Source organism: Lissotriton helveticus, chromosome 9, assembly GCF_964261635.1.
Source record: "Lissotriton helveticus chromosome 9, aLisHel1.1, whole genome shotgun sequence".
Classification (NCBI taxonomy): domain Eukaryota; kingdom Metazoa; phylum Chordata; class Amphibia; order Caudata; family Salamandridae; genus Lissotriton; species Lissotriton helveticus.
Window position 1 is genome coordinate 520,983,416 of NC_136070.1, and position 26,342 is coordinate 521,009,757.

Sequence of the window (26,342 nt, forward strand, 5' to 3'; positions counted from 1 at the left end):
TCCTCCACAAGCTCACATCTCTAAACACCTTAGAGACCTCCACTGGGTCCCAATCCAGAAATGCACTACCTTCAAACTCCTCAACCTGGCAAAGCCTACTGCAACATCTGCATACACTTTTACATCCCATCCAGGTACTTCTGATTAGCTAGTCTATTCCTCTCCCAGATGCCCCACATTCAGTGCCCTAAAAGTTCAGTTGGTGTGCGCTAACCGAGGTGGAGATAGGGTGGGGGGGAGGTGTTGCCATTGTTCTGAAAAACACCTGGGAGGCTTCTACCTCTAGGTTGGACCAAATTGGTAATATTGAGGGCTTTACTCTTTTGTGTAAAACTCTCACCGTCATTCTCCTTTGCTGGTTTGTTGCTCTGTAGGCCTCTGGATTGCCCTAACAGCTATACGCCTGAACTATGTGATGCAATTGCCCAGTTAACGTTACAGTACGCCAATTTTACAGTCCTGGGAGATTTTAAATTGCATGCTGATGTCCCAAATTGCTTTCAGGCTTCTCAGCTAACTTTGACCTTCGGTGGCCTTAACCTCACTCAGGGCCATATTATCAAGAACGGCGATAACATTATTGACGCTTTAGCGGCAGGAAACTGCGGCTACAGCGACGATAAGGGGCTTGATAATATGCCCTTGTGAATTCCCATAGAAGCCCAGGTTCTGGTGTGAAGGACATCACACCTGGGATTCTATGGGAATTCACAGAGGCATATTATCAAGCCCATTATCTCCGCTTTAGCAGCAGTTTCCTACCACTAAAGCGTCGATCATGTTATCGCCAATTTTGATAATATGGCCCTCAGTCTGTAACCTCACCGACTCATAGTACGGGCCACCCACTGGACTTAATTTTCAGAAATATTCAAAGTTTGAGAACTGAGGACCCTATCCGCCTGATGTGGACTGATCACTTCCTTGTCCCTTTCAGTTTTAGTTTTGAGGCTCGCATATCAATTCGCAGAAAATCTGCAGAATTAAGGAGGAACTGGAGAAAAGTTACAAAAGAGACCTTAGGGCCAGCCCTAAGGTCTCTTTTGTAGAGACCTTGAAGCAGCTTTGCTACTTCTGACGGGCAACCCAGATAGTGACTCATCTAGATTCAATACATGGATCATGAATGCTTTAGATACAATCACCCCTTTAAAGACAATCACAGCTAACAGGACTAAACCTTCAGACCCTTGGTTCTCGGCAGAACATAGAGCAGAGAAGAGCCTCGTAAGAGGGTGGAGCGCTGCTGGAGAAAGTCTTACAACCTGCAGCAAAAGGTGTTTATAAGGAGGCTCTGAAAAAAATCCGCAAATTGATGCGGCTTAAGATGAGGGAATATTTCACAAGACATATTGAGAGTGCAGAGAACTCCCCATAAGAAATATTGTAAAATCTTTTACCATTCCTGCAGCATTGGACAGTACTTTTCACTCCTCTCCTGCTCTCTGCACAAGCCTGTCGGATTTTTCTGGTTCACCAGGGAATCCTTGTCCATCTCAATTTTTTAGATTGATGACCTCTTGGTTAAGCCTAATATTGAATCAGATTTGGAACTCTTCTTTGAAAACTGGCATATTTCTGGCAGCTTGGAAACGGGTGTTTCTGCTGCTATTGCTTGAAAAGCCTAACACTGATCCAGGAGCGCTCAGCAATTTTAGACCTGTTTCTTTGCTGTCAGCTCCCACTACAAGTTTAGAGAAGTTGGCACAGCGACAGTTGGTTGAGTCTGTAGAAGCCAATGGCTTGCTCCATGACTCTCAACCAGGCTTACGAGCTGGATACAGCACGGTGACCGCATTACTGGACGTTTCTGAAAACAGTGAGAGCATTGCTGCACTGCAGCGCGTCTGCCATAATAGTACTTTTAGACATGTCAGCAGAGTTCGATACAGTAGCACATCTGACTCTGCTGAAGAGATTAGGTCACCTAAGCTTTCAGGGGATGGGGCTATCCTTGCTTTAGTCTTACCTAGAAGACCACTCTTAACGATTCTTTCTTCGACCTTTCTCATCCGCATCCAAACCACCGGTGTGCGGAGTCCGACAAGGCTCGGCCCGAAGCCCGCTGCTGTTCAATCTTTATCTTGCCCCTTTGGCCACTCTCATTTACTTATGGGGCGTGAAGGTGGTGTCTTATGCTGATGACACACAGCTGGTGTTTTCTTTTAGAGAACTATTTGTCACAGCCTTCCAATAGTTCTAGAAGTACCTGAAAGATATTTCTAACTAGATGAATGGTAATTATCTGAAACTTAATGCAGATGAGACTGAGGTTCTGTTCTTTAATCAGGCGTCGCTTCTCTCATCTCATCTTTGGTGGCCTGCGGAGTTGAACTGCCTCCAATTCTGGTCACCTCAGTGAGAAATCTGGGAATCAGGTTGGATACCGATCTCTCTTTTACGGCGTTAATCCGGCAGATTTCTTCATCCTGCTTTATGAAGTTAAGATCTATCAGGAAGCTACTACGTTTTCTTCCAGAGGAGAGCCGCAAGATCATTGTCCATGCTCTGGTGACCTCCTATGTGGAGTATGCCAGTAGTCTATACTTGGGGCTTCTATCTTATCTTATTCACAGATTGCAGATAATTCAGAATGCGGCGGTGAGGATCATTCGTCGGGTGCCCTTCTATCACCATATTTCTCCTCATCTGGGGCAGCCCCACTGGCTCCCTGTAGCCAAAAGGATAGAGTTTGAGGCTCTGACTTTTGCCTTTAGATCCTTAGGTGGCACAGGGCCATGTTATCTCAATCAGGGGCCTCAGCTTATTCCAACAGGAGCGGACCCTGAGTTCTAATCATTTGTGACTCCTCCACACTGAAAGATATGTCAAAACTCGACAATGTGGCCTTCCCGGTTAGGACGGCTAAGCTCTGGAATGCTCAGCCTACCCATCTTCACCTGCCAGAGACAAAACAGGGTTTTAAGAAAGACTTAAACACTTGGCTCTTTAGTCAGGCTTAGTCTAACTGGATGTCCTTTTCTTCAGTCTCGCCTCCAGCACCGGGACACCTCTATTGAGGTAGCTGTGCACTCTACAAATGACTTTTGATTGATTGATTGATAAAATGGGATGGCACCCTTTATCTCACATTGCCCCCAAGACCTGAAACGAACTCCATCTCCCCTTCAGAGCAGACATCTCCCTCCTAGAATTCTGAAGGAAACTAACAACCTCGCTGTTCAGCTAGGCTCCACTCGGCCAACTCAGTTTGCATTTTCTAAGGTGCCTGGATACCCTACAGGGTGACTAATGTGCCTTACAAATCTCTATCACATAACACAACACAACATGACATTACACACATAACAATAACATAGGCGCATCGTTTTTAGTCAGATTTGAATAGTGAGGTTTTGTTTGTAAAGTGTTTTCTATTGGACTTACTCAAAAGAAAAAAAAACATTTATTTTCAATAGCATGGCCCAAGAGCAGTTGGCCAATATCTGGACTTCATCTTTGAGATTTCTGACCATCCCCATCTAAGTGTTAATTTTTTGGCTATGTGTATATGTAATTCTCTGCCATCAAATGTAATGAAAAATGAATTATACTCAAAATTAAACTACATTTTTGACTTTGCCATGGGCCAACAGTTAAAATCCTAAGTGGTCAACGTACATTTAGTGGAACCCTAAGTGATCCAGGGAGAAATGAAAAATGTTGATGAATTTAGGGTAACACATTTTTTGTTCACAGCCACATAATTGACTATGACTGGCTGAAAAAATGTATTTTCCCCACATACCCTAGCTCACTTTTTGAAATGTTGATAAGCTCCTGGTCTGACACCTCTGATACATTTAAAATTGCAAAAATGTGAGTGCTACTCTGGGACATATAAGATTAAGATGTTCCTGAGCAAAAAGGTACCATGTACTTCCAAGAAATGGGAAACTCCCTACCCTCCACATCAATAAGAAATATGGGTCCAATTAGCATTGTAGAGGCTGTTTTTGCTGTATTAAATTATTACATTCTTATTTGTTTGTCCTTCTTTACAGAATATTTGTAATAAGTAAAACATGAAAGTTTCTCGTTATTGGTCAAGAACCGGTAATATTAATTATCTGGGCTTTTTACGAAGGATTCAAAATTGAACAATATTATGAGGGATGACTACAGCTCTATAGAAAAAAAATATATAAAGCAAACAAAAACATATATTGAATGGCAGGTCAGTATGCCAACAAACTATATGTGATGAAAGTGGATAATTCAAATCAACCCACAGCCATGTAGTCTATTTTTCAAATCCTAAAAGATCTAGGTGCTGATTACAAATTGTACAGAATAGGGTGGGGACTTTACCACATCCAGTAAATGCCACTACCCTGGAGGAATACAATTACGGCATGTGGTAAATACCAACTATTCAGAGTTTTAACAATAGACATAAGGTAGAACATGGAAAACCCATCTGTGTTTAACAAACTATATTACACATATTTTGCTTTTTTGCTATATACTTTGCCAAATTTGATCAGTGGGAACGCAGTGTGACTGTGATTTATTAGCGCCCTGCTCGAAATTCAAACACAGATCAAACTTTAACTCCCAGCATGTAATCATGGCACCAGTGTGATTCTAAAATGCATACAGAATGATTTTATTTTGGCCATTGGGGATTGACAAGTAGCTACATTTTTCAAATTGGCTGAATCAAACATGAGCATGTTTTACATGACATATGCAAATGATTACAACGCGAAAACCCAATGTAATTAAAACAATAATACTAAATTATATAATTATGGCATTTAGATAAAATAGGGTGTTCTAGTATAGCTTTCCCTAACTCTATTTAGCGTCAACAGCTGTTAGAGAGATCTTGAGGTGTAGGACTGTAAAAGATACATTGTAATATATAGCCAAACAGCCATGTGTCTCACTTACCCATCATACAGTATACACAATGAATTAAGAACTATTACTTCAGAATATATTTAAACAAACTGCATTATACTGTTGTTAACATTATAATATGACTTTAAGTGTAAAGACAAGAACCCAATGTTATCTATTTAAAGAGGATAACAAAATGCAACACAAATCTACATCTCTAGCTTTACTTTGAAGTTGATAAAAGAACTCTCAACCATGCTGATACAAATTCGGTTACACTTTGCAAAAGAGAACTATAACATAATTTTACAGAACAATAATTATGAAATGACAAATACATTTGAACTGTAAAAGAAATGTTGTACATTACCCTTACTCCCATGAACTTGTCTTTCAGCACAATCCAAGAAAGTAAGAAGACAAAGGCTTTGTTACAACAAAATAGAGCAGAGGCATCAGTTGCTGTCAACTTCTTTAAAGCCAGCAAATATAGGTAATTAGTCAATGTCCAAAGAATGGAAAAAGGAGCACTTCGTTTTAGAAATAGTTTCAACGTCAGACCTTCTTCACCAAAAATACGACTGCATTCCCTAAGAGAATAAAACAGTTTAAACACTCATTTCTGATTTTGGCAATTAATAAAATGCATACTTACAGAATGTAATGAGTTCACACTGCCATATGTATTACATATATTGATAATGATTGCATTATGCAAATACATCACTGTATCATTACTTCACTGTATTATGAAAAAATGTAATGTGCTCGCTGACATCCCTTTCTCTCTTTTTAATTAATCTAATTATAATGGCATTTTTCTGAGTAGAAATATAAAATTCCAATAAAAAACACAGTATAGTTTTGCACAAGAAAATTCCTATATTAAACACAGTATAGTTTTGTGCAGAGCGAAATGCACCCCCTGCCCGTTATGCAGTGTGCAATGGACTGCCTAGCTGAATGAGCTGTGATACTTTTGCCTCTTCCAATTCTGTTAGAAACTAGAATAGCATACTATGTTCAGAATAGAACATAGGCCATGTTTTAAAAAGATAATTCCCAAGCATACATGTGTTTTTTTAAACCAGGAAAGAGCAGATTAAATTGGAAATAAAATTCTTGTAAATCTGGCTCAAGCTAAAATTCATAGTTTACTGCTGCAAAGAAATATTTCTCTTGGAGGATAGTTTTCCTAACAATGAGTCATACTTTGGTTTATTTTGAGATTTATAGTGCCTCACCAATTAAACAAAGTTTGAAATCTTCCATCATATAAAATAATCATTTACATACTTAAAAGTTCAGTACACAGAAATTGTTGTAATATTTCACATGACTTAGAAAAGTACATGTGGACGACTTTCGAGTTTTTATAGTTGTAATTGAATGATTTAGCAAAGTTGTTTTCATTTTTTAGTAGCAATATACCACTTATTAAAAATACAAAAAAAACGATTATACAGTATAGGATCTAAGCATATGGCATATGCATGGGCCAAATGGGGGAATACATATTATGATAGTTAACAATATAAAACTCTAAAGTATTCTAGTCTCAACAGGTGAATGAATGAGGTATAAAAGAAGACAATTTTCATTTCATTTTAGTTTTTAAAGATGTCATATAAGTAGAAATTAGGTTGCCAAGAATGCCGAAGGCCAAGCCAAATGTATTATGCACTTTTAGCCATAAGTATGTAAATAGTTAGACGATATGGTGTTGGGGTTAATGTCATCACTTCTGAAATGAAAGAAGTGTCTTTCTTAATTAGTGAAAAGATTAGTACAGTAGTCTATAAATAGATGTTTTGACAATTTCTAGATTTGTAGGATAATCCTTTTGGCAAGAACCAGAATTTTAGCTTGCACAGTGACAGTATGTTCTTAAAAATATTTTCTGTTGAATGTTTAGATATTTCAGGCTGGGACTGATCTATGTGTATGCATCTAAGGGTCAAACCAAGTTGATGAATCTTTGCCTAATTATATCAATGTTGCAGTATTCAAAAAAGATTCTTCCCTAAAAAGAAAATGATAAAAGTATTTTTTACATCATAGAGGGTGTAGGGTCGGGATACTGTGTAGTCCCAAGGGAAATGGGGTAATATATCTCCATGTAAGTACTTTGCAGGAAGGAATAGATTACAGGAATAAAGCTAAAGTGGCTGTGGATCAGTTTCTGTTTCTATCACACTGATTCAAAATACCTTTATATAATATACTTTCATGGACATTGAGGCAGCTGTGTCTCTTGGTTGTGAAAAGAAATGCTATTTGCTTGAAATTATTTACAATATTTGAATTTCTCAATGTATTTTAAATATATACTAAGCCTAGGCAGAGTTCGCAGAGTTTTAATCCGCGGAACTCCGCAAATTGCCAGGAAAAACTCAGCAGCACACCACAGAGTTCCGCCAGTGGCAGAGTCTGTTAAGTTGTGCTGCTCGCGCAGCATTTGTCCTCTGCTGTAAAATCAACGTGAATGGCACTGCTTTTTCATTTGCTGCTCCAGTAGACATTCTACTCGATTGGCAGTTTCCTCAACATGAATGGCATAATTCTCAATTCAAGCGCCCACAATGAGAAATATCGCCAGGAGGTCAAGCTTGTTATTCTTTCTCACAAACTTACCATTGGCGAGCTGCTCAAGAAAAAAGAAACTCAGCTCTGCGTCACTTCACTGAGTTTTTCAGAACTCAGCATGGACGCTGAGTGGGCAAAACTTTACAAACTCCGCCGGCGGAGTGGAATTCTTCACCCACCGCTGATATATACTTGAATGCACTTGGGAATACTGGTATTTGGCATCTCAGCAGAGTGCTCCCTTTCCCCAAAAAATACTTATGCATTTCAATATTTGTTCACATGAGAAGAAAGGCTCGTGACCCTTAACCATGGTTTCTAGTGCATACAACACTCACTTATGAAACACACAAATGCAGAGTATGACAACAAAATATGAAATAAATACATAAACAAACAAATAAATAAATAAACAAGTAACTCACAAATGATTCAATAATGGCCTTAGTTACACTGGATTTATATCCACTTCAACTCTCCATTAAGGATGGAAGTTTCTTTTACATCTGTCTATAGTTCTTTTAAGTGTGCAGGGCTACTGACTTTATAAGGCACAATTTGAAAGGAAATACAAAATAAAAAATATATTTTTTGAGGAGTTAGTGTAGTTGCTTTAGTGTTGGGGTGATGTGGTTACATTTCGTTTGATTAGCAATGAAAAAGGCAGCTGCATGCAGAACATAGAACCAGAGTTTAGCTTTCTGGGCACTTCCCTCCATTAATGTGAGACACAACGTGAACAGCAGAGCAAATGCTTCTGGGAGGTAAGAAAGGACTGAATCTGTAGAGAAGGCCCTTTTTTACCATACTCTCTGGACTTTGGTATTCACACATAGGGTAAGTGTGAGTCTTTGAAGAAGCCTAGGCTCTATTCTTTGAGGAAAAGGAAGGAAATAAGCCATTACGTTCATGTTGAATAGTCACACTAACATGTTAGTCTTATTGTGCCTTCATTGATGACCACAAATTCCATTTTGGTTGATCTGAGCTCTAGGTTCATGGTGCATATCCAAGTCTGAAAGGTGTATTTGCTGGAGCTAAAGCACTGAAAGTCATGGATGCCATTGTTGGTATTATTTTACCAGAATGTCAAGGCCTGAATATCATCTGACTGAAAATATTGATAACAAAAATATCCCTCAATTAAAATTAATAATAGATTGTCTAAAGTACCCCCTGACATACATTATATGGATATTGGAAGATACCTCAGTGTTCCATGACCAAATTGAGAAACGAGGCAGAAGGCCTAGCTCCTTTTGAAGATTATGGACCTCTGAGGTCACATGCAATATCCAAATCATGTACCACTGTGTTACTTTATTCCTTATAATAAATGATCACACCATCAACTTTCCAACAAACCACTACAATCCTTGGTGCATAGCTCTTTCATATGAACTGTAAACATGAATAAAAACAGAATCTCTAGTACCAAGATAATTACATCAAAAAAGCTGTTGGATATTTGTTGTAAAAAATATTAGAATCAATATTATACTAGTCAGTTTTTTTACAAATACGTACAATAACTCGGAAAGTGTAGAAATGTGAAAAAAGATTCTAGCTGTTCTATAATCACCTGAAGAGTGTAAAAGTAAACCTGTTACCATAAATATCTCCTTTCTGCTCAAAAACCGTGCAGGAGAAAGAAAAGCCATGTTTCATTTTTCTTTCTTTAAACTGCAGTTTCAATTATGTTTCATGACCTGACCTGCTTTTTCCTTGCTTCTGGTTCTGGCAGCAGGCATTGTGACGTCAGAACACACTGTAATAAGTTAATACAGTTGAGCAGCTACATTATTAGTTTATAATAATGACTAGGTGTATCACAAGTTGCCTATTATAAAGAAATTAAAGACAGGTTTTTAAATCTGTTTTGCTGTTTCTCATGTAGTATAACAAAGTCACATCATACAATGTATAATATGGATTGAATAAGGGATCACTAACACCATTTCAAACATTTGATATTCAAATGACATTGCCTGGGCTACAAATTAAATATTCTAATTTCACTTTATTAGGAAAGTGTTGAAAATACACGATGCTGAAATATTTATCAGAAGATGAGCATTTCATTTATACATTTTATGCTGATGAATACCTGAAACACAGCTTCTGCTTATATAAATATGTCCCTTGCATTGATAACAGTAAATTTAAGCAAAGTATTTTACATACATTCCTGTTAATTTTTAATATGCAAATGCACTGAAAGACCTGAAAATGTAAAAACATTTAAACCTAGGGAAAATATTAGCTTTTGGAATCATGAAATAGAAGCACCTTGCTTAAAATGCTATGTGCTACTGTATCAAGCCATGAAAGTAGCTTGCTAAAGTTGTGTGTGAGTAACATTCAGAATGCAGATTCGCAACCAAAATCAGTTCTACAGTGTACTGTGAAATAGTGAATCCACTAGACAATTAAAAGACACATGATGGTTCTTACATCATTGTTGGAAACCCTTCTGAGAAATAACAAGAGACAGGGGACTATGGCCTAAGCAATTTTGATGATTTGAACCTTAAACAATACACAAAGGGGCCGATTCCGATTCGGTCAGTGCCGGCCGGATTCCATTCCGACTGAGCCATTCCGATGGGCTAGGTCGGAATGGAATCCGACTCAAATTTCCGGATGGCCTACAACGGGCTCGGAGAGACCGTCTGCCATCTGGAAATCCTTCAGTACTCCCCCGGTCGCCTCTTTACGACCGAGGGAGTACGATGGCAGTTTTTCACTGTCTTTTCGTGCCGGTCTGTCAGGCATGAAAAGGCAGTCGGAAACTGTCTTTGGGGGACCCCAGCAGGGCCCCCAGGGTGCAAGGCTGCCGCATGGCAGCCTGGGGGCACCTATGGTGCCCCTCTGTGGATCCCTGCACCCGGTGGCAGTCGCAGGGTGCAGGGATGAACTGCACCCCTGCTTTTCTCAATGCAGGTATGCATTCCGCTCGGAATGCATGCCTGCATTGTGAAGTATATGAATGTGACCGAACCCTGTTCGGTCGCATCGTATTAGCAGGGCCGTATCCCACGACAGCAGGTCGGTGGGTTACTGCTCCTGACCGATGTAAGACGGACCGGAGTCCGTTCGACATCGGAATCGGCCCCAAAATGTGGAAACTAGCACAAAAGCATTCCTCAAACAAATAAACAAATGCTGAAATATTTTATTTAATTCACATATATAAAAGAATATATAATTTTAATGGGAAGGGTGAAGCTTTTGTAAATTCTTTTGAGGACGTCGTCCACACTATATTCTATTTGATGTACTCGCTCTGCTCCCATTAACCATTCTGAGGATACCAACTTAATTATTAGTCAACAATTTCAAATTTCTTCACACTTAGAGAATGTTTTCAAATTTTCAATTTTTAATTTTTCTTCTTTGTTTATATATATTGTATTAATTTCTTAATAGTACTTAATTTTCTAAGCAGTTGTGAACCCCTGAGAAGCCCCACGGACCACAGGTTCGGAACCACTGCCTTAAACAATAACTGAATTCAAGTGTACATTTTTATTAGCCATCAAGTTGGAGAAGATACAAATTTCCAAATAATTGACTGAAAGCTAAAATACACAGAACTGAGGCCACAAACACTGGTTTGGACAAAATGAAATGCAATCCAAATTCAGCAAGTTACCTGACACAGACATCACTGTATATTATTTTCATCAATGCAGACAGAAAACTGCAAAGTCAATTTGAACTATAATAGTGTTTTTGGATTTTAAGCCACACAAAACAAAGACAAAATAGCACTATAGGGAGAATTGCAGCTCAAGTATACCAGCAATGGATTACAATGTTTATTTTTTTTGTTGATATTTTTATTTTTTCAGAAAATATTCAAATAGGTAACATGTTGCAAAAAATGTATGGTCCATAAGTCTGGGCAAATCAATCCCCCCATGGTCTAAAACAGCAGCAAATGGAATCTCATCATAATTGGGAAAAATAAATCTGTACAAAGTATTGGAAGGTGAGTCTAAAAACATAAATAGTCATCTATCTCTGATTTACACACAAAGGCAGGCTTTTATTCTCGGGTACACATACACTTCATAGCAATTGACCTTTAGAATAATGAAGGAAGAAGTGAACTACGCTGAATCACAAACTTTTACGGGCTGGAAAGCACCTAAAACAGCTTTACACAAACTGGGAGTTTGTTTTTGAGAAGCATGAAATTATTACAAGAGTCATGCTTTTAAGTATTGTGCAAGTTATCAACATGCAAACTCCTGTAGCCTCTCTGGCATCAGAGAGTTTGAGCCTTTGTTACTCAATCTACATTCGAGTGGGCTTAGGTCACATGTGTTGAATCTGAACAATATGCAACTGGTCCTTGATTTCACATGGAACTGTGCTAGCTGACAAGCCCAAAGTCAGAGTTAGCATTTGATCGTCAAATCTGTTTATTGGACATTCCAGCAATTTGCCATGGCTCCTTTTCGGCGCATGGGTTTGGGTCCCACACATACATGCCAAAAGCTTTATGTGGCTTACATCATGTGTTTGACTTTTACAACACCTGTGCAGTTAATGAATAGTTACAATGAATCTATGGAAAGTCAAATCTGACAATTAGTTTGTCAAAATGATTTATAAGCTTAAAGGAAGAAGCACAACTCTTGCAGTTGCAATGTCTAGTCTCTTACAGTGATGGCCTTGACTAATTTGCTGAAAGGACACCCTGAAGGACAACAAGAAGTCCTACCTGTTTTAGAATCTAGTAGATAACCTCAACAAGTCCTAAGGCTAAAATAGGAGAGAGAAATTATGCAGAAATACCTTCAGTGTTCCACAATTATTCTATCAGTGAATTGAACCTCTACAACCACTATAAACTACACTGAGATAGCAGTGCCACTAATCATATTAACCAGCTGTGTCAGCAGCACTCACAAATAAGGGGTGAAGACTTTCTCCAAGTTAGGGAATGCACCATACCAGTCTAGGATCTGGATTAGGGAATATCTTCTTGTTTTCCAAAGTATTGTTCGTTATTAAAAGATAATAGCTGAAATGCAGCTGAGAATGTGCATACATATTGAGACCAATACTGACATCCAGTATAGCAGAGTGTTATGAGTGCTGCAGACCAACTATGTATTCCTGAGGTTTGCGACCTTCATGTCTCGCCTACTCTTCTTCTGACTACTTCTGCAGTTTAGGAGTCTCACCTTCAAGGCAGACACACAGAGTGAGTCCACATATAATTAGCTACCACGACAAAACCTTGCATTTTGAATAGCACACTTTGGCTGACTACGCAATGACACTAAATTGTCAGTTTATGTAGTATCAAGCAGCAGGGTCCTAGATGACTTCACTACCAAGGCTAGTCACAGAATTGGTAAAGTATATTTCCTGCCCACCTCAAATGGCCTGCTGTAAATAGACCACAGAAATATCACAAGCTAGTTGTATGAGAGGCAACATATACAAAACAAAACAATGTGTAGGACATTCAACAAGACGATAGCATCTGGTGTAGTTATTCGTCTTTTATTTTCAGCTGTTCAGGGCATGCAGATGTTGAAACCAGCCAACGTGTTTCACCCAAACATGGGCTTCTTCAGGGCACTGAGTTCTTTGACGGCCACCGGACACGGCTCCTTTGATACTTTGCTGCTCACACGGGATTTGGGTCTACACAGTATGAATCCCCTTCTTCTTCAACCAGAGATTCGTGATTCTTAAATTAAAAATCACCATTATCATAATAATTTTGACTACAGCTGAAGGATTACTTTTGTGGCATAAATCATTTTTCTGAACTCAGTGCCCTGAAGAAGCCCATGTTTGGGTGAAACGCGTTGGCTGGTTTCAACATCTGTATGCCCTGAACAACTGAAAATAAAAGACGAATAACTACACCAGATGCTATCGTCTTGTTGAATGTCCTACACATTGTTTTGATGCGTATATGTTGCCTCTCACACAACTAGCTTGTGACATTAAATTGTCATTTATTGCGAAAATATTGCTACTTGTGAACGTGTCTCTGGCACAGTGATTAACTTTTCTGACAGTAAACTTCAAGTCACACTACAAAATGCATTAGCATGTGATGTGCCTGGTCTTATGACTCCAGTATAGTGTCAATTGTTATGTAATGTACTGCCAAATAATGTTCTAAAAGTGTGGTTGCAAACAATGACCTACCAGCCCTCTCACTTTATGGACATCATGTTTGGGGTTGTCCACAAACGTACTGCTAATCCCATCAGCATCTCTTGTATCTATAAATTGCCCGGGTTCGCTTCTCAGTTTTCACATTTCAGTACTATGCTGCTTGATGCATTCTTCAGTAAGGGCATCAGCTATAAAGGCTACACAACTACATCAATGAATGCCTAATCAGTAGGCAGGAGCGTTGTGCAAATTGGTCAATCATGCACCTCTGTGAAGGAGTGCAAATTCCTAAAGTTTTTTGTTATAGAACATTAGGGATTACTGATGCTTCAAGAGGTGCTGCAAATTTAACATGCTTGATTTCCACTGAAAGGCAGACTGTAAGAACAAATGATGATGTAGTGGGTTGTTAACTCATTTCAATCATTGAAGTAATTATACGTAATGCATGAGTAATTAATGATTGTCTTCTGAGTACTGTCTGAGTATTTACAAACTCCTGTGTGCAGTTCGGGCCAATTTGTGTGTCTTTGCCATTCTTTCATATTGTAAGAATCTGTCCAAATCCCATGTCAAACTATAACAATTTCAAGAAAATTCAAGAACATTTGGAAAGTTTGTGGCGGTTCAGTTCAGTCATAATGTTAAAGGGTCTTGCTATGACACAATTTAAAATATCGAAACAGCTGCTACAGGAATGGCAAGAAGAGTAACTCAGGATAGTAAAGGGATGTGGAGTACGCTTTAGGCAAGTGGGGTCACCATATTAGAGAATTTTGAGGAACTAAAAAGTATTATCATGCAAACCCCCAACCATTAAGATTCAAAATGGAATGGAATAGCAATAGAATTTCTTCAGCTAGCTTATTCAGTTAGTTTGAGTGATTATCCAGCACTACGGCAGGCAGTATAGAGCCTTACAAACATGGAGTTGAGGTAACTTTTATTAGCATATCATTGCTAAGTGTGGGGGGCGTGGCTTGGCAGCCGATAGGGAAGGCTGCGTGAGCATTGAGCTCTGCGAGAACCCCCACATAAATCCTGTTGTAACTGGGGCTCCGACTCACCGGGCGGCACCGAGTGAACAGTACACGGTGCGGAACGGCTCCGGAGCTACCCCAACGCTTTACCGGGTGGCAAAAAGGAGTTTTTATGCTTTCCTGGCCTGAGACTGCTGATGGCGGCGGCCTCAAAATGGCGGCGACGCGGAGCACTTGAGCGCTGAGCCGGAGACAGAGGACGCACAGGGCCACTGGCTGGGAGATCGCATCACTGGCGGACGAGAGTGCCGGTGCAGCGGAGGTCCCCTCGGGCACTGGTTAAGTGCTGCGATTGTGTGGTGTGCGGACTGTTGTGGCTGGTGCTGCTGGGACCTGGCACGAGATCGCCCGGCGACGCAGTGGACGTGGAGACGGAGGACAAGGGCGCGGATGCTTGGGCTCTCCCGGAGTTTTGCTGTGGGATTGGGAGTAGACGCAGCAGAGCGGAGTTGCCTGGTGGCGAGTGAGGGGACAGCGGAGCTGGATCTTGCCCTGGTGAGTGGGGTGTAGCATGACCCGGAGCCTCGGCCGTGGAGGCGGATGTGAGGCACCGGGGAAGCTGCGGCCTGCGAGCTGGGGCGGGGCCGGTGGAACACACGACCTGACGGCTGGAAGCTGCTGATGTGGGTCTGGTATTGACCTGGATCGTGACACCTGCGGTGCCTGTACTTGGACGAACAGAGGCCCTGGCGCTTCTGAAGCTGGGCATAGAGGAGCGGTGGAGCACTGCCAGAGCAGGTCGGGATCCAGGGAGAGTGCATTGCATTGCCTTGCGGGCGGGACCGCCTGCTGCGGATCTGAGGGCTTGGTGACTTTGACGTGCCTGTGAGGATGACGGGGCGCTGGTGAGGTCTGGGCCCTACGTGGCGACCGGGGCTGCATGGAACTGGCCCTGGACTACCACAGAGACGGAGGCCTTTTCTGAGCTGGGTCATGAGAGACGGTGGTCCTGCCTTTGGGCCGCGCAGGGAGTCAACGGAGCTGCATGACTGTGGCTGGCAGGGAGCACGGAGGCAGGCACGAGCAATTATGCGCTGTACTAGGTGACGGCGGGGGACTTCACTATTAGGGCCCCTGTAGAGACGCCGTTGGGACATGGTGGCGCACTGCGAACCAGACCATGCCAGTTGCTGAGCGGGGGGCCTTTTGAAGGGAAGGACTCCTGAGCTGGTCTGAAGTGGGCATAATGTCTGGCTCTCTTTCAGCGGTCAGGAAGCGGAGGAGGGCCTGTGGCTCCTTGCACCCACACTCGGGGGCCTGGAGATGGGGAAACCAAGGGAGAAGAAAGACGGCGCACAACAACTATTGGACAGTGAAGCTCCTACCTATGCTGAAACGGATGCGCTGGAGATGCCCCAGGACCCTGGCATGCAGCAGCAATTTGACAAAATACTGGCAGCAATTGCGGACTCCCATGCGGCCCTACAGCAGGACATTGCGCAGGTGGTGACGGGGCTTGGCCTCCTGAGAGGGGATCACTCCAAACTGGCAGATAGAGTGAAACAGGTGGAAGGTATACTCCAAGATGTGGCACCAGCCAAAACTGCGCTGTCAAACAAAATGGCGGATGCCTTGGATCGTATCCTGGCGCTGGAGAAACGAGCTGAGGATGCTGAAAGTAGAAATCGACAGAATAACATACGCGTGGTAGGCCTGCCTGAAAAAGTGGAAGGATCGAACATGGTGCACTCCCCGCCCAGTAGTGGCTCGCCTACTGCATTTTAAGGACAGAGACTTCTTGCTCCAAAAAGCGCGCACCGATGGCCCATTTCAAGTTGGCAACGGCAAAGTAACTCTCTTCCTGGACTATATTTTGGAGATCCAGCGCTGCCGTACGTCCTTCATGTCGGTCAAAAAAGAGCTAAGAATGGAGGGAATCCAGTACTGCCTGTTATTTCGAGCCAAATTGAGAATAGTATTGGATGGTAAGACTTGTTTCCATGAAACCCCGGAGGAGGCGTGGACATGGCTGGAATCCTACAGGGCTGGCACGGATCGGATGGCACTTCAGGCCCCGGGATTATCTGGTGCGCATCACCTGTGCAAGTCGCAGAGGCTTCGACATCGGCGGCGGGGACTGCGGAGGCCATCGATGTCGCAAACTGAGGCGGAGAGGCGGGGAGTGCTGGAGGCGGTGTCTATTTTGTAAGGGGTGAACAGGTGGAGCAATCTCCGGAGGATACAGACTCGGAGAAGGACAAAGTGCTTTCGGACACTGAGACCTCAGAGGCGGACAGCCTACGGTTGCCGCAGGTCACTCCGGCGACAGCTGATGGATTGTTGGATGAGTAATGGTTTGAACTCCACAAGACTGGTGTGGAAATGTTAGGGGAAGGGAGCTGAACAGTGCACATTATTATAGAGGCGGAGTGCAGGTGTTTTGTATTGCACGGAAGGGGTCTTTGCGGGTTCCTTATGTATTGACAGGCTTGACCTGATAGCAGGTACTTAATAATTCCTGGAACAGTGGGAGGAGGGAATGAGGATGCAGTATTTCTCCGGGGGTTCAGAGCGAGGTTAGTTCTGGAGTGTACGAGGTCACCCATTGGCACTGAGCACCCCCCATTGCCCATAAGGCATGCCCGCAGTGACTACTGGTGGGCTTAGGCGTGAGTTGATTGTTGGGCTGGTTTGTATGGGGACTAGCAGTTTTGTTCTAGAACTTGTTCTTGGGGGGATTGGGGGGCAGGGGAGTTGGGGGAATGGTTGGGGTATAGGGGTCACCGGTGTGTTTACGTTTATACGGGGCAAAAAGTGGACTTGATGGGGGCAGTACCTGATTTACGTTGTGTCACCTGGAATGTGAGGGGACTACACACAATGACGAGGCGCCATAAGATCCATGCATATTTGATCAGGAGAGGAGTACATATAGCACTGCTTCAAGAAACCCACCTCGCTAAGGCCAAGGGTCTGGCACTACAGCGCAGGTGGAGAGGGCAGGTTTTTAGCACATCATACTCGGTATTTGCACGGGGGGCATTGATTTGGATAAGGGCGGGGGTCCCTTTTCAGGTCACCAAGCAAACTATAGACCCTGAAGGCAGATTTGTAGCGATTGAGGGCCGCTTACATGGCAGGGACATAGCTCTGTGTAGTGTATATGGACCAAACATAGACCAGGCGCGTTTCCTAGACCACTTATCAGGCACACTAGCACATTATTTTACAGGCCCGATAGTGTTGGGAAGGAATTTTAATTCCATAGTGGATGTATCTCAGGATAGATCACACCCCCCTCTGGCGGACTCTCCTGTCCGCAGATTGCCCAAGTATAGACAGGATTGGCAAACCCGATGGGACTTAACAGACATATGGCGGACTCATCACCCGCGAGACCGGGATTACTCCTACTTCTTCTCAGTGATGCATGAACTACATGTTCGGTTGGATGCAGTCTTGTGTTCCGCATCCATAGTGCTCTCCATAATCCACTCTGAATACCTAGCTAGGACACTGTCCGACCACAACCCGCTGCTGATTACTATGCATTGGATGGCGGTAAAATCCGACATCCCTACATGGAGATTGCGCCCAGAAACACTGGAGGATCTGGTTTTTCAAAGGGAGGTTGCGGAGGGGATAACACATTATTTCGATGAAAACACGGGGACGGCTTCCACTAGAGCAATGGAGTGGGACGCCTTTAAGGTGGTGATGAGGGGACTCTGCATTGGTAAGCAAGTGGGAGTGCGGAAGGTGTTACTGCAAGATGTGGCTAGGGCTGAAAATAGATTGCGGTCGGCTGAGCAGGCGAGGCCTGAGCATCCTGAAGCCCAGGCGGAAGTGGTGGAGGCAAAGGAAGCAGTAGCTGGGGAACTAGAGAGACTGCGATGCTTCGATTATAAAACCTATATTACGAAGGCTCAAGCGGAGGGGTATAAGGCAGGGACGCTCTTGGCATGGCTGGCCAATCCTATTGCACGTGGTTCCCCAATAATGGCACTGAAGGCCCAGGATGGTAGCGCTATATATACGCAGCGTGAGATTGTGGCTTGATTCTCGGAGTATTATGAGGCATTATATGAGAGCTCGCTAGTGGCAGGGGAGGCCGAAATCGAGGCCTTTTTGGACAGAGTGCTTCTCCCGCATTTGGAGGAGGAACAAGCAAAATGTTTGGGCCGAGATATAGAACTAGGGGAAATCAGGAGCGCCATTAAACATATGGCCCGCAAAAAGACTCCCGGGGTAGACGGTTTGCCTGTAGAATTCTACTCGCAGTATGTGGATTTATTGGCTCCGCGGCTGCAGGAGGTTTATAAAGAGGCGAGGGTCTTGGGTCAGCTTCCAATGTCAATGAGAGAGGCGCTCCTTATCCCACTGTTAAAACCTGGTCGAGACACAGCTGCCTATCGACCATTATCAATGTTGACTGCTGATTATAAGATCTTGAGTCGGATATTGGCGTCTCGTCTACTGCAGTATATGACCGGTTTGATCCATGGAGACCAAGCTGGGTTTATCCCTACTAGGAGCATAGCTACTAACATGAGGAGGTTACTGCTGGTTCTAGGGGAGGAGCTTCGGGGTGCACCTATGCCCACGATACTTTCAGTGGACATAGAGAAGGCCTTCGATAGCTTGGAATGGTTGTACTTGTATAAGACACTGGGGCGGTTTGGACTCGTAGATGGGTTTGTAAGCTGGACCAAGGTGTTATATGCCTCTGCGGTGGCCGGGGCGAAGGTGGGGGCGTTAATTTTGCCCCGGTACCGGTTGTCCCGAGGGACAAGGCAGGGCTGCCCACTTTCTCCGCTGTTGTTCGCCCTGGCAATTGAGCCTTTGGCGGCGAGAGCTAGGTTGGGTCGATGTTACGAGGGTCTGGAGTTCAGAAGGGATCAGCAGTATATTTCGTTATATGCAGATGATCTTTTGATATTTTTGGCTGATGCGGTGGGTGCACTGGAGGGTGCTGCGGGCTTGCTATCAGAGTTTGGTGGCATTTCTGGCCTGAGGGTGAATTTGGCTAAGACGTGTTTATTCCCAGCGAAATCCGGGGGGCTGACACCTCTGATGACCCGGGGTGTGCACTGGGAGTTGATGTGCCTGCCGTTCCTAGGGGTGCATATATACCATGAGGTCAGCGATATGCTGGAAGGGAACGTAGGGAGATGCGTGAGAGCCCTGAAATGTTGCATGGCATTTTGGTCTATGCTTCCGTTATCTGTGATGGGACGGATTGCTTTGTTAAAAATGGTGGCACTACCTAGGCTGTTGTACTTCTTTAGAACATTGCCTATCTGGATACCGGGCTCAGTCTTTAAATTGTTGAAATCCATGATTGTAGGGTTCCTGTGGGGGTCCGGCAGACGGAGAGTAGCTCAGGCAACACTGATGAGACCGAAGCCGGAGGGTGGGCTAGCGGTCCCTGACTTGGAGCTGTATTATTTGGCGGCTCAGCTCCAAGTCTTGACACAAGCAGTGGCATTGGAATTTAGAGGCACTGAGAGCTTGAGAGGTAGGGAGATTCCAAGACATATTCTATCCTTTATCGTATTACAACAAAAGCTTATTCTTAGGGATCTCTTGTTGGAGGAGAAAACGTTGAGATTATGCTGGAATCGTAGTCAGCGCAGGGCTGGAGTGCTGCATCCCTTTGCACCTGAAATTCTGCTGGGGATTATAACAGCACTACCCCATGGAGGTGATTGGACGTCCTTGATGGACTGGGAACAAGCTGGGATCCAGGTACTTGGGGATCTCTATGAAGATGGGGAATTGCTGACCTATCAGGCACTGCAAGAGAGATATGATCTCCCTGGGGGAGGATTTTTGGTACACGCTGCACTGACGCATGCAATTTCGAAACATTGGAGGGAGGGATCAATAGAACCCAAGACAACAATGGCATGCCAGTATGTAGTAATGGCAGCAGGGACTTTTAAAGCAGTCACGTGTCTTTACTCACGGATGTTAAACGAGGGATTGGAGCCACTGGACGCCTTGTGACTAAATTGGGAAGCAGGCATTGGGAAGCCCATACCGGAAACTACATGGGGGCATATACTACGCAGGGCTTGGAAAAGTACTAGGAACGCAAGGTTTCAACTGGTGCACTTCTTTATACTACACAGAGCATATTTGACACCGGGTAAGATCAGGAACTACTTCAAGGTTGAGGATGCAGCATGCCCTCGGTGCACCAGCGAAGGAGTAGAACTGAAACACATGTTGTAGGAGTGCCCGAAACTGGGGGATTATTGGGAAGAAGTAGGAGGTGCGCTAAATGCGATCACTGAGCGACACTTAACCTTTGACACGGCAACATGCATACTGCACTGGTTCCCTCATACTTCCAAGACAAAAGTGACAAGCAAATTTGTGGATATGAGGTTAATACTAGCAAAAAGGGAAATAACGATGCACTGGAAGTCGAAGGAGGGTCCCAGTGGCAAGAGATGGAGAGCTGAACTGCACAAATGGGCCAATAGTGAGAGTGTTCTTAGATTTCAGCAGGCACAACGCTTGAATAATGAGAAAGCGCTAGAGTCCGTAAAAGCGTGGGAGACGCTGGTGCAATCCTTATCTGACCAGCAATCTGTGGGGGACTAGGTGGAGGATGATATACTCGAGGGAGGTCCTTATTTTTCCATTGTAGGAAACCATGGACTGCAGTTGTATCAGAAAATGCGCTTTGATTCTTGTGCTTAATGTAACACACACCGGTGGGAAGGGAGGAGGGTGGGTCTTAGTTGGGTTAGGGGTAGCATTGGTAAGTTGCTTGAAGTTCGAAGTATTGTGAAGTAAACTATGGACAGAAATGGACCGCCCAGCCATAATTGTGTTGGGTCCTGATGTGTTATTGGATTATGTGTGCACCACAGTGCTGGGGGGGAACTAGTATTTGGCCTGAGGAGTTAGGCTGGTAGATGGTACTGTATTTTATACTTTTGTTGATACGCAACTAATAAAATATGTTTAAAAAAAAATCATTACTAATTGCAGACATGAAAATATTCTCTAATTTAATAGCGCACCCGTATGATGCCCATTGCAGCGGTGCACTACTCTTTACTGTAGCACCCTTTTGCCAATTCATTTTATGGATGATTTCAGAGTCCTGAATGCCAATTTTTGAAAACATAATATATGCATATTTGTAGATTGGTTTCTTTGGCACCAAGGGTAGACACAGTGTAGTACCATGGACCCTTATTCTCTGAAGCAACCATTGTCAATCTTTGCTTTGAATGAAAGACAGCAGGTATTGCTGCTCTTTTAATATAATTTCCTTAACCATTTTTCCAGAATACTGTGTTACCAGCGATTTTTTAAAATCAGTTAAATCCTCTATTTTGAGCCAGCGAAGGTAATCAAATACCCATCTTTTCGAGTGTTGCCTCTTGTAAACCATTTTGATTTCAGGCTTCAAATGACTTGAATTATTCAACTCAATTACAGCCATTGTAACTTATAAAGATTACTATCAGATGGCAGTCAGTTAGCCCATCCCTAAACAAACCAAAATCTCAGGCCAGTAGCACACAGCAATCAATTAAAAAGGAACATCTGTTCCACACAGAGCTTGATTAAACAAATGAGCCCCTGGGTATTTTTCAGCCCTTTCACACTGCTTAATTGATGTAGGGTTTTGCTAATGCAATCCAATAATAATAATAATATGTTGTTTTCTCTTATCTGTAAACCTATGCCATGTCCAAACCATTTTATGCTGTAACAGAATTAGTAAATCACAAGATAATAGTCTAGTAATCATTTTCACATTGCCTTCTAAATGCATTCTGGGAGTTGCAGCCCTGCAAATATCTTCCAAAACAGCATTACAATTATCAGAATGCATTACATTATAACTGTAAAAAGTGTTTCTTTGTAGTTGTATTGATCATTCTAACTTACAAAGAAGCATATTTTCTCAATTTCTTTAAAAAGACTGTGCCTCCCCAACTAATGGAAAATCTCCAGTGGTTCAGCTTAGGCTACCTCAAATCTACCCTAGCCTCGAACAAACTAGATGGCACAAGCAATGGCCAACTCACTCTACCCTGTATTTGTAAAATCAGCACTAAAGACCTATATTCACTCCCAAGTGGATTTTCAGGCCAGGTCTTACTTTTATGGAAAAAGCTGGTCTGCAATTAACAGAATGCATTAGAATTTGAGTTTGAAAACCACAAGTGAATTAAAATATAGCTGTTAAGTTACCCATTCATATGTCTGGGATTGTGGTCCAGCACTGCTTTTCACTTTCCCTTCCAAATGCATTATGGGACTTGCAGACCTGCAAAATGAGAAAAGCATACTCGTGGTAACTACATTATGCAGGCAACGGATGGTTCACTATCACCTACACAACATGATAGGGGCCGTGGAAACAGGCAAAGAAGTCTGAAGATGTTTATCCCTTTGTTGCTTCGTTGCTATAGCTCAAATTTTCCTGGCACTTTGAAAATAAAATAAGGGCAAACACATGTACTTTATTGATGAAATAAACTTGGAAGACTTTATAAAGCAAGACATCCTGAAAGTAAGCTATGGCACAATGAACACTAACTGTGAAGTAGTGAAGAAGTTCTTTACAAACAAAGTCCTGATGATTTGGTCTTCCGTACCTATTTCCTCCTAATGGATGTCACCACCACCTTAAACTATTAACATGCCCACGCAAGGCAAGCACATTCAAACCCTAGTCTTCAAATGAGGTCAACACAACTATCTCTAAGACTCTTTTTACGCCATAGGGGTGAACCTTTGGCATGCTTTTTCTAATATGTCACTTGAGGTAACCTCACTAAAAACCGAAGATATAACCAATCAGGCTCATTAAATAGCAAAGTATTACAATCCTTAGTAAAGAACAAAGTATGCACCTCATAAAAAAAAATTAAATGCCTTGTAAAAGGCAGGTTTCTGAGCAAGAACTTTTATTATGGTTTACATCATCTATATTCCTACCTTGGTATTGTGCTTACCTGCTAATCTGGCTTTGTGCCTTCCCATAGGACACAACCGCACATTACTTTCATGACATATAATCTACTAAGGATTAAAAGCCAGAATAGTCCTGCTTTGCTACTGATGTTTATAATGTACATGTTTTGAAAATTTTACACAGGAGAGTAAGCTTTAAAATTGATGGCCTATTACAATCCCATTTCTGAGAAAAAGTTTCAGTACATATACAGGCAACATAGTATAAGTAAAATAGGGGAAACCTGATTTACAGGGTGCCATATACAATAGAAATTTACCATTCATCATTTCTCTTTCTTAGCATTACATATTGTTTTAAGGAGACTATCGCCAGACACAACAGGGTATTTTCAGGAATACCCTGACAAGGACCATTATCTCTAGAAAATGTACAAGATAACATTTAGTTGGAGAAAATTGGCATGTTGCTTGGACCACATTACTGGTTACATTACTGGTACACATTACACATTAAATGTGAGACCATATTTGTCGTAGCCAAACAAATGAAAACAAGAACAACTGTACAACAGCCTTGCCTAATGTGGCTGGAACACTAACAAGACCAGTCCACTATTTTAAGATAGGGAGCACTCCACAACATGATGGGCTCAATTCACAAAGGCATCTTAGAGTGTGCAATATAGTTTTATTCGGTGGTACTCTTTAACATACTCTTACATGCTTTTTGTGATTTGGCCACAAAACATCTAAAATGGAAATATTTGGGGAATAGCCATATATGCTTAGTCCAAATAGAAAGGCCTATGCCCTCTTTGAACTTTTACTAATAGGAAGTTGGATATTTCAAAGTAAATTCACAAAAGCAAGTAAGAGTACATAAAAGAGTACTCTTAATGTACCATGTACCATACACAAAAATACACCCTATTAAATAAAAGCAGAGTCTAGGATAGTGCTTCACCTTCCCTACATGTTTACAGTGGGTGCCAAATCCTCACCACACAACCTATAATGCTCCTTGCTAAAAACAATTATGGATTAAAATGTAGTACCAATGTACTTTAAAAACATTCAAAATCTAAATGTGATTACGTGTATTGGGTTAGGGAGGGATAAGGGGTGGGTAGGTGGGTCGTTGGGTGGGCGTGGGTGGCGGGGGGGATAGGTGGGGTTGTTTGTGATTGGGTTTGTGAAATGCTCATATATGTTTTGATATTTGGGAGGGATCTCCTGACTGTGGAGAACTGCGTATATGCCTTACCTGATCAATAAAATAAAAATAATTGTTGTGAAAAAAAAACCATTCAAAATAACGTTTTGCATTGAACTACAAATAGACAACATTTAAAAATATAAATATGCTTTTAAGTCATGGGGAATAGGAGCCACCTCTAATAAAAGATCACAGCAATTACATCTAATGGACCTCAAATGACTGGGAAATTTCAAATGTATTTATTTCATGAAGAAACTGTAAAACCACTTAGCACTTAACAAGTATAGCATGTGAAGAATTTGCATAGATATTATATTAGTAACCTAATTAAGTTTGCAATTCACAAACCTCCATAAAGCAAAGCACATAGTAGATTAGACGTTACAAAATTATTAATACAGGCAACAAAGTTGCCCTAGTGACTAATCCAACACTCAACATTAAGAACAGCTTTGCACCAAAAGGAATAAGAGAGACATAATGCATCCCTTTAAATAGTCTCTGGTGCACGGGCCCATGGCAAAAACCCTGTCCTTTACCAAAAAACATCACTATACACACTATCATAAATAAAGAGAAAAAGACATTTAAAGATTTTCAAAAGGCGCAAAACAGTATTAACCAAAATACAACTTTATAAACAAGATAGGAATGATCACAAACAATAAAACATTGTCAAAGGAAGATGGGCAGCACAGCAAATTGCTCCTCATGCAACTACAATCTCTATAGCATTAGTGATGCACACTTTAAATATTGTTCAGAATGATTTTGACTACTTTTTAGAAAGTAAAGCAGTGTTCCTTACAATTGCAGGCCTTCTCATGTCACCTGCTTCAATCTCTTTAGATCTTAGAAGCATGTTTCCCAGACTGAATGCCACAGAAACCCTGGTACTGCGATTAAATGTAACATCCATTACCTTGCACTTGTTGCAGACTTCTATATTGCAGTCTCTTGCCAGTTGTTTGGGGTCTGCACTAAAACCCACATGCTTCCTGGCCTTCTATTCCTCATTTTTAAGCTCTAAAAACTTTCTATTTCTCTGTGACTAGATTGGATAGCGGATCTCCATTCCATAGCATCTGATTGACGCCACTGCCATGGCTTCATCAGAGGAGCTTGCCATGATAACTGAATACCAGAATGTGTGATTAACTTCTGAGATTCTCCCTAATAAGTAGACTTCTAAAGGCAACATACTCAATAAGGATCGAAGCAGAATCCAGTGAAAAACAAGCCCGCCTCAACCCCATTTTCAAAAAGCAATGAATTCAGTAGCCAATAGCACAGATTCAACCGAGTTAATTGGAAAGGGAATCAACACCTCCTTTGAGTGAAACATCCCTCCTGGGAAACCTGATGAACAAACTGACAATTAAGCTTCCTTTAGATCGCCAGAATGCTTTTGTTTAGTTTGATCTGTCTAACATTGTGAAGCAGTGGTTGCAATTCCGCATGAAGTAATTCAAATGTACATTACACCAAAAGGAGAGGGGTCTGTACTCACTGAGTTCTACGATGTGGAGAGTAACAACTTGTTGAGTTATCTTTGAGGGATACTCATGCCAAATCTATAGCCAGTGAGATGAGCCAAAGTGAAAATG

At 42.2% G+C, this 26,342-nt stretch overlaps 1 protein-coding gene across 2 annotated transcripts in view; it reads right to left on the bottom strand.

The window, feature by feature from the left end:
* SLC35F4 (solute carrier family 35 member F4) overlaps positions 1-26,342 on the bottom strand; it is a 536,946-nt gene that overhangs the window by 86,195 nt on the left and 424,409 nt on the right. For both annotated transcript variants that reach the window (XM_078662094.1, XM_078662095.1), the window contains exon 4: positions 5,216-5,435. In XM_078662094.1, coding sequence (XP_078518220.1) covers positions 5,216-5,435 — 220 coding nt within the window. The remainder of the gene's footprint in view (positions 1-5,215; positions 5,436-26,342) is intronic.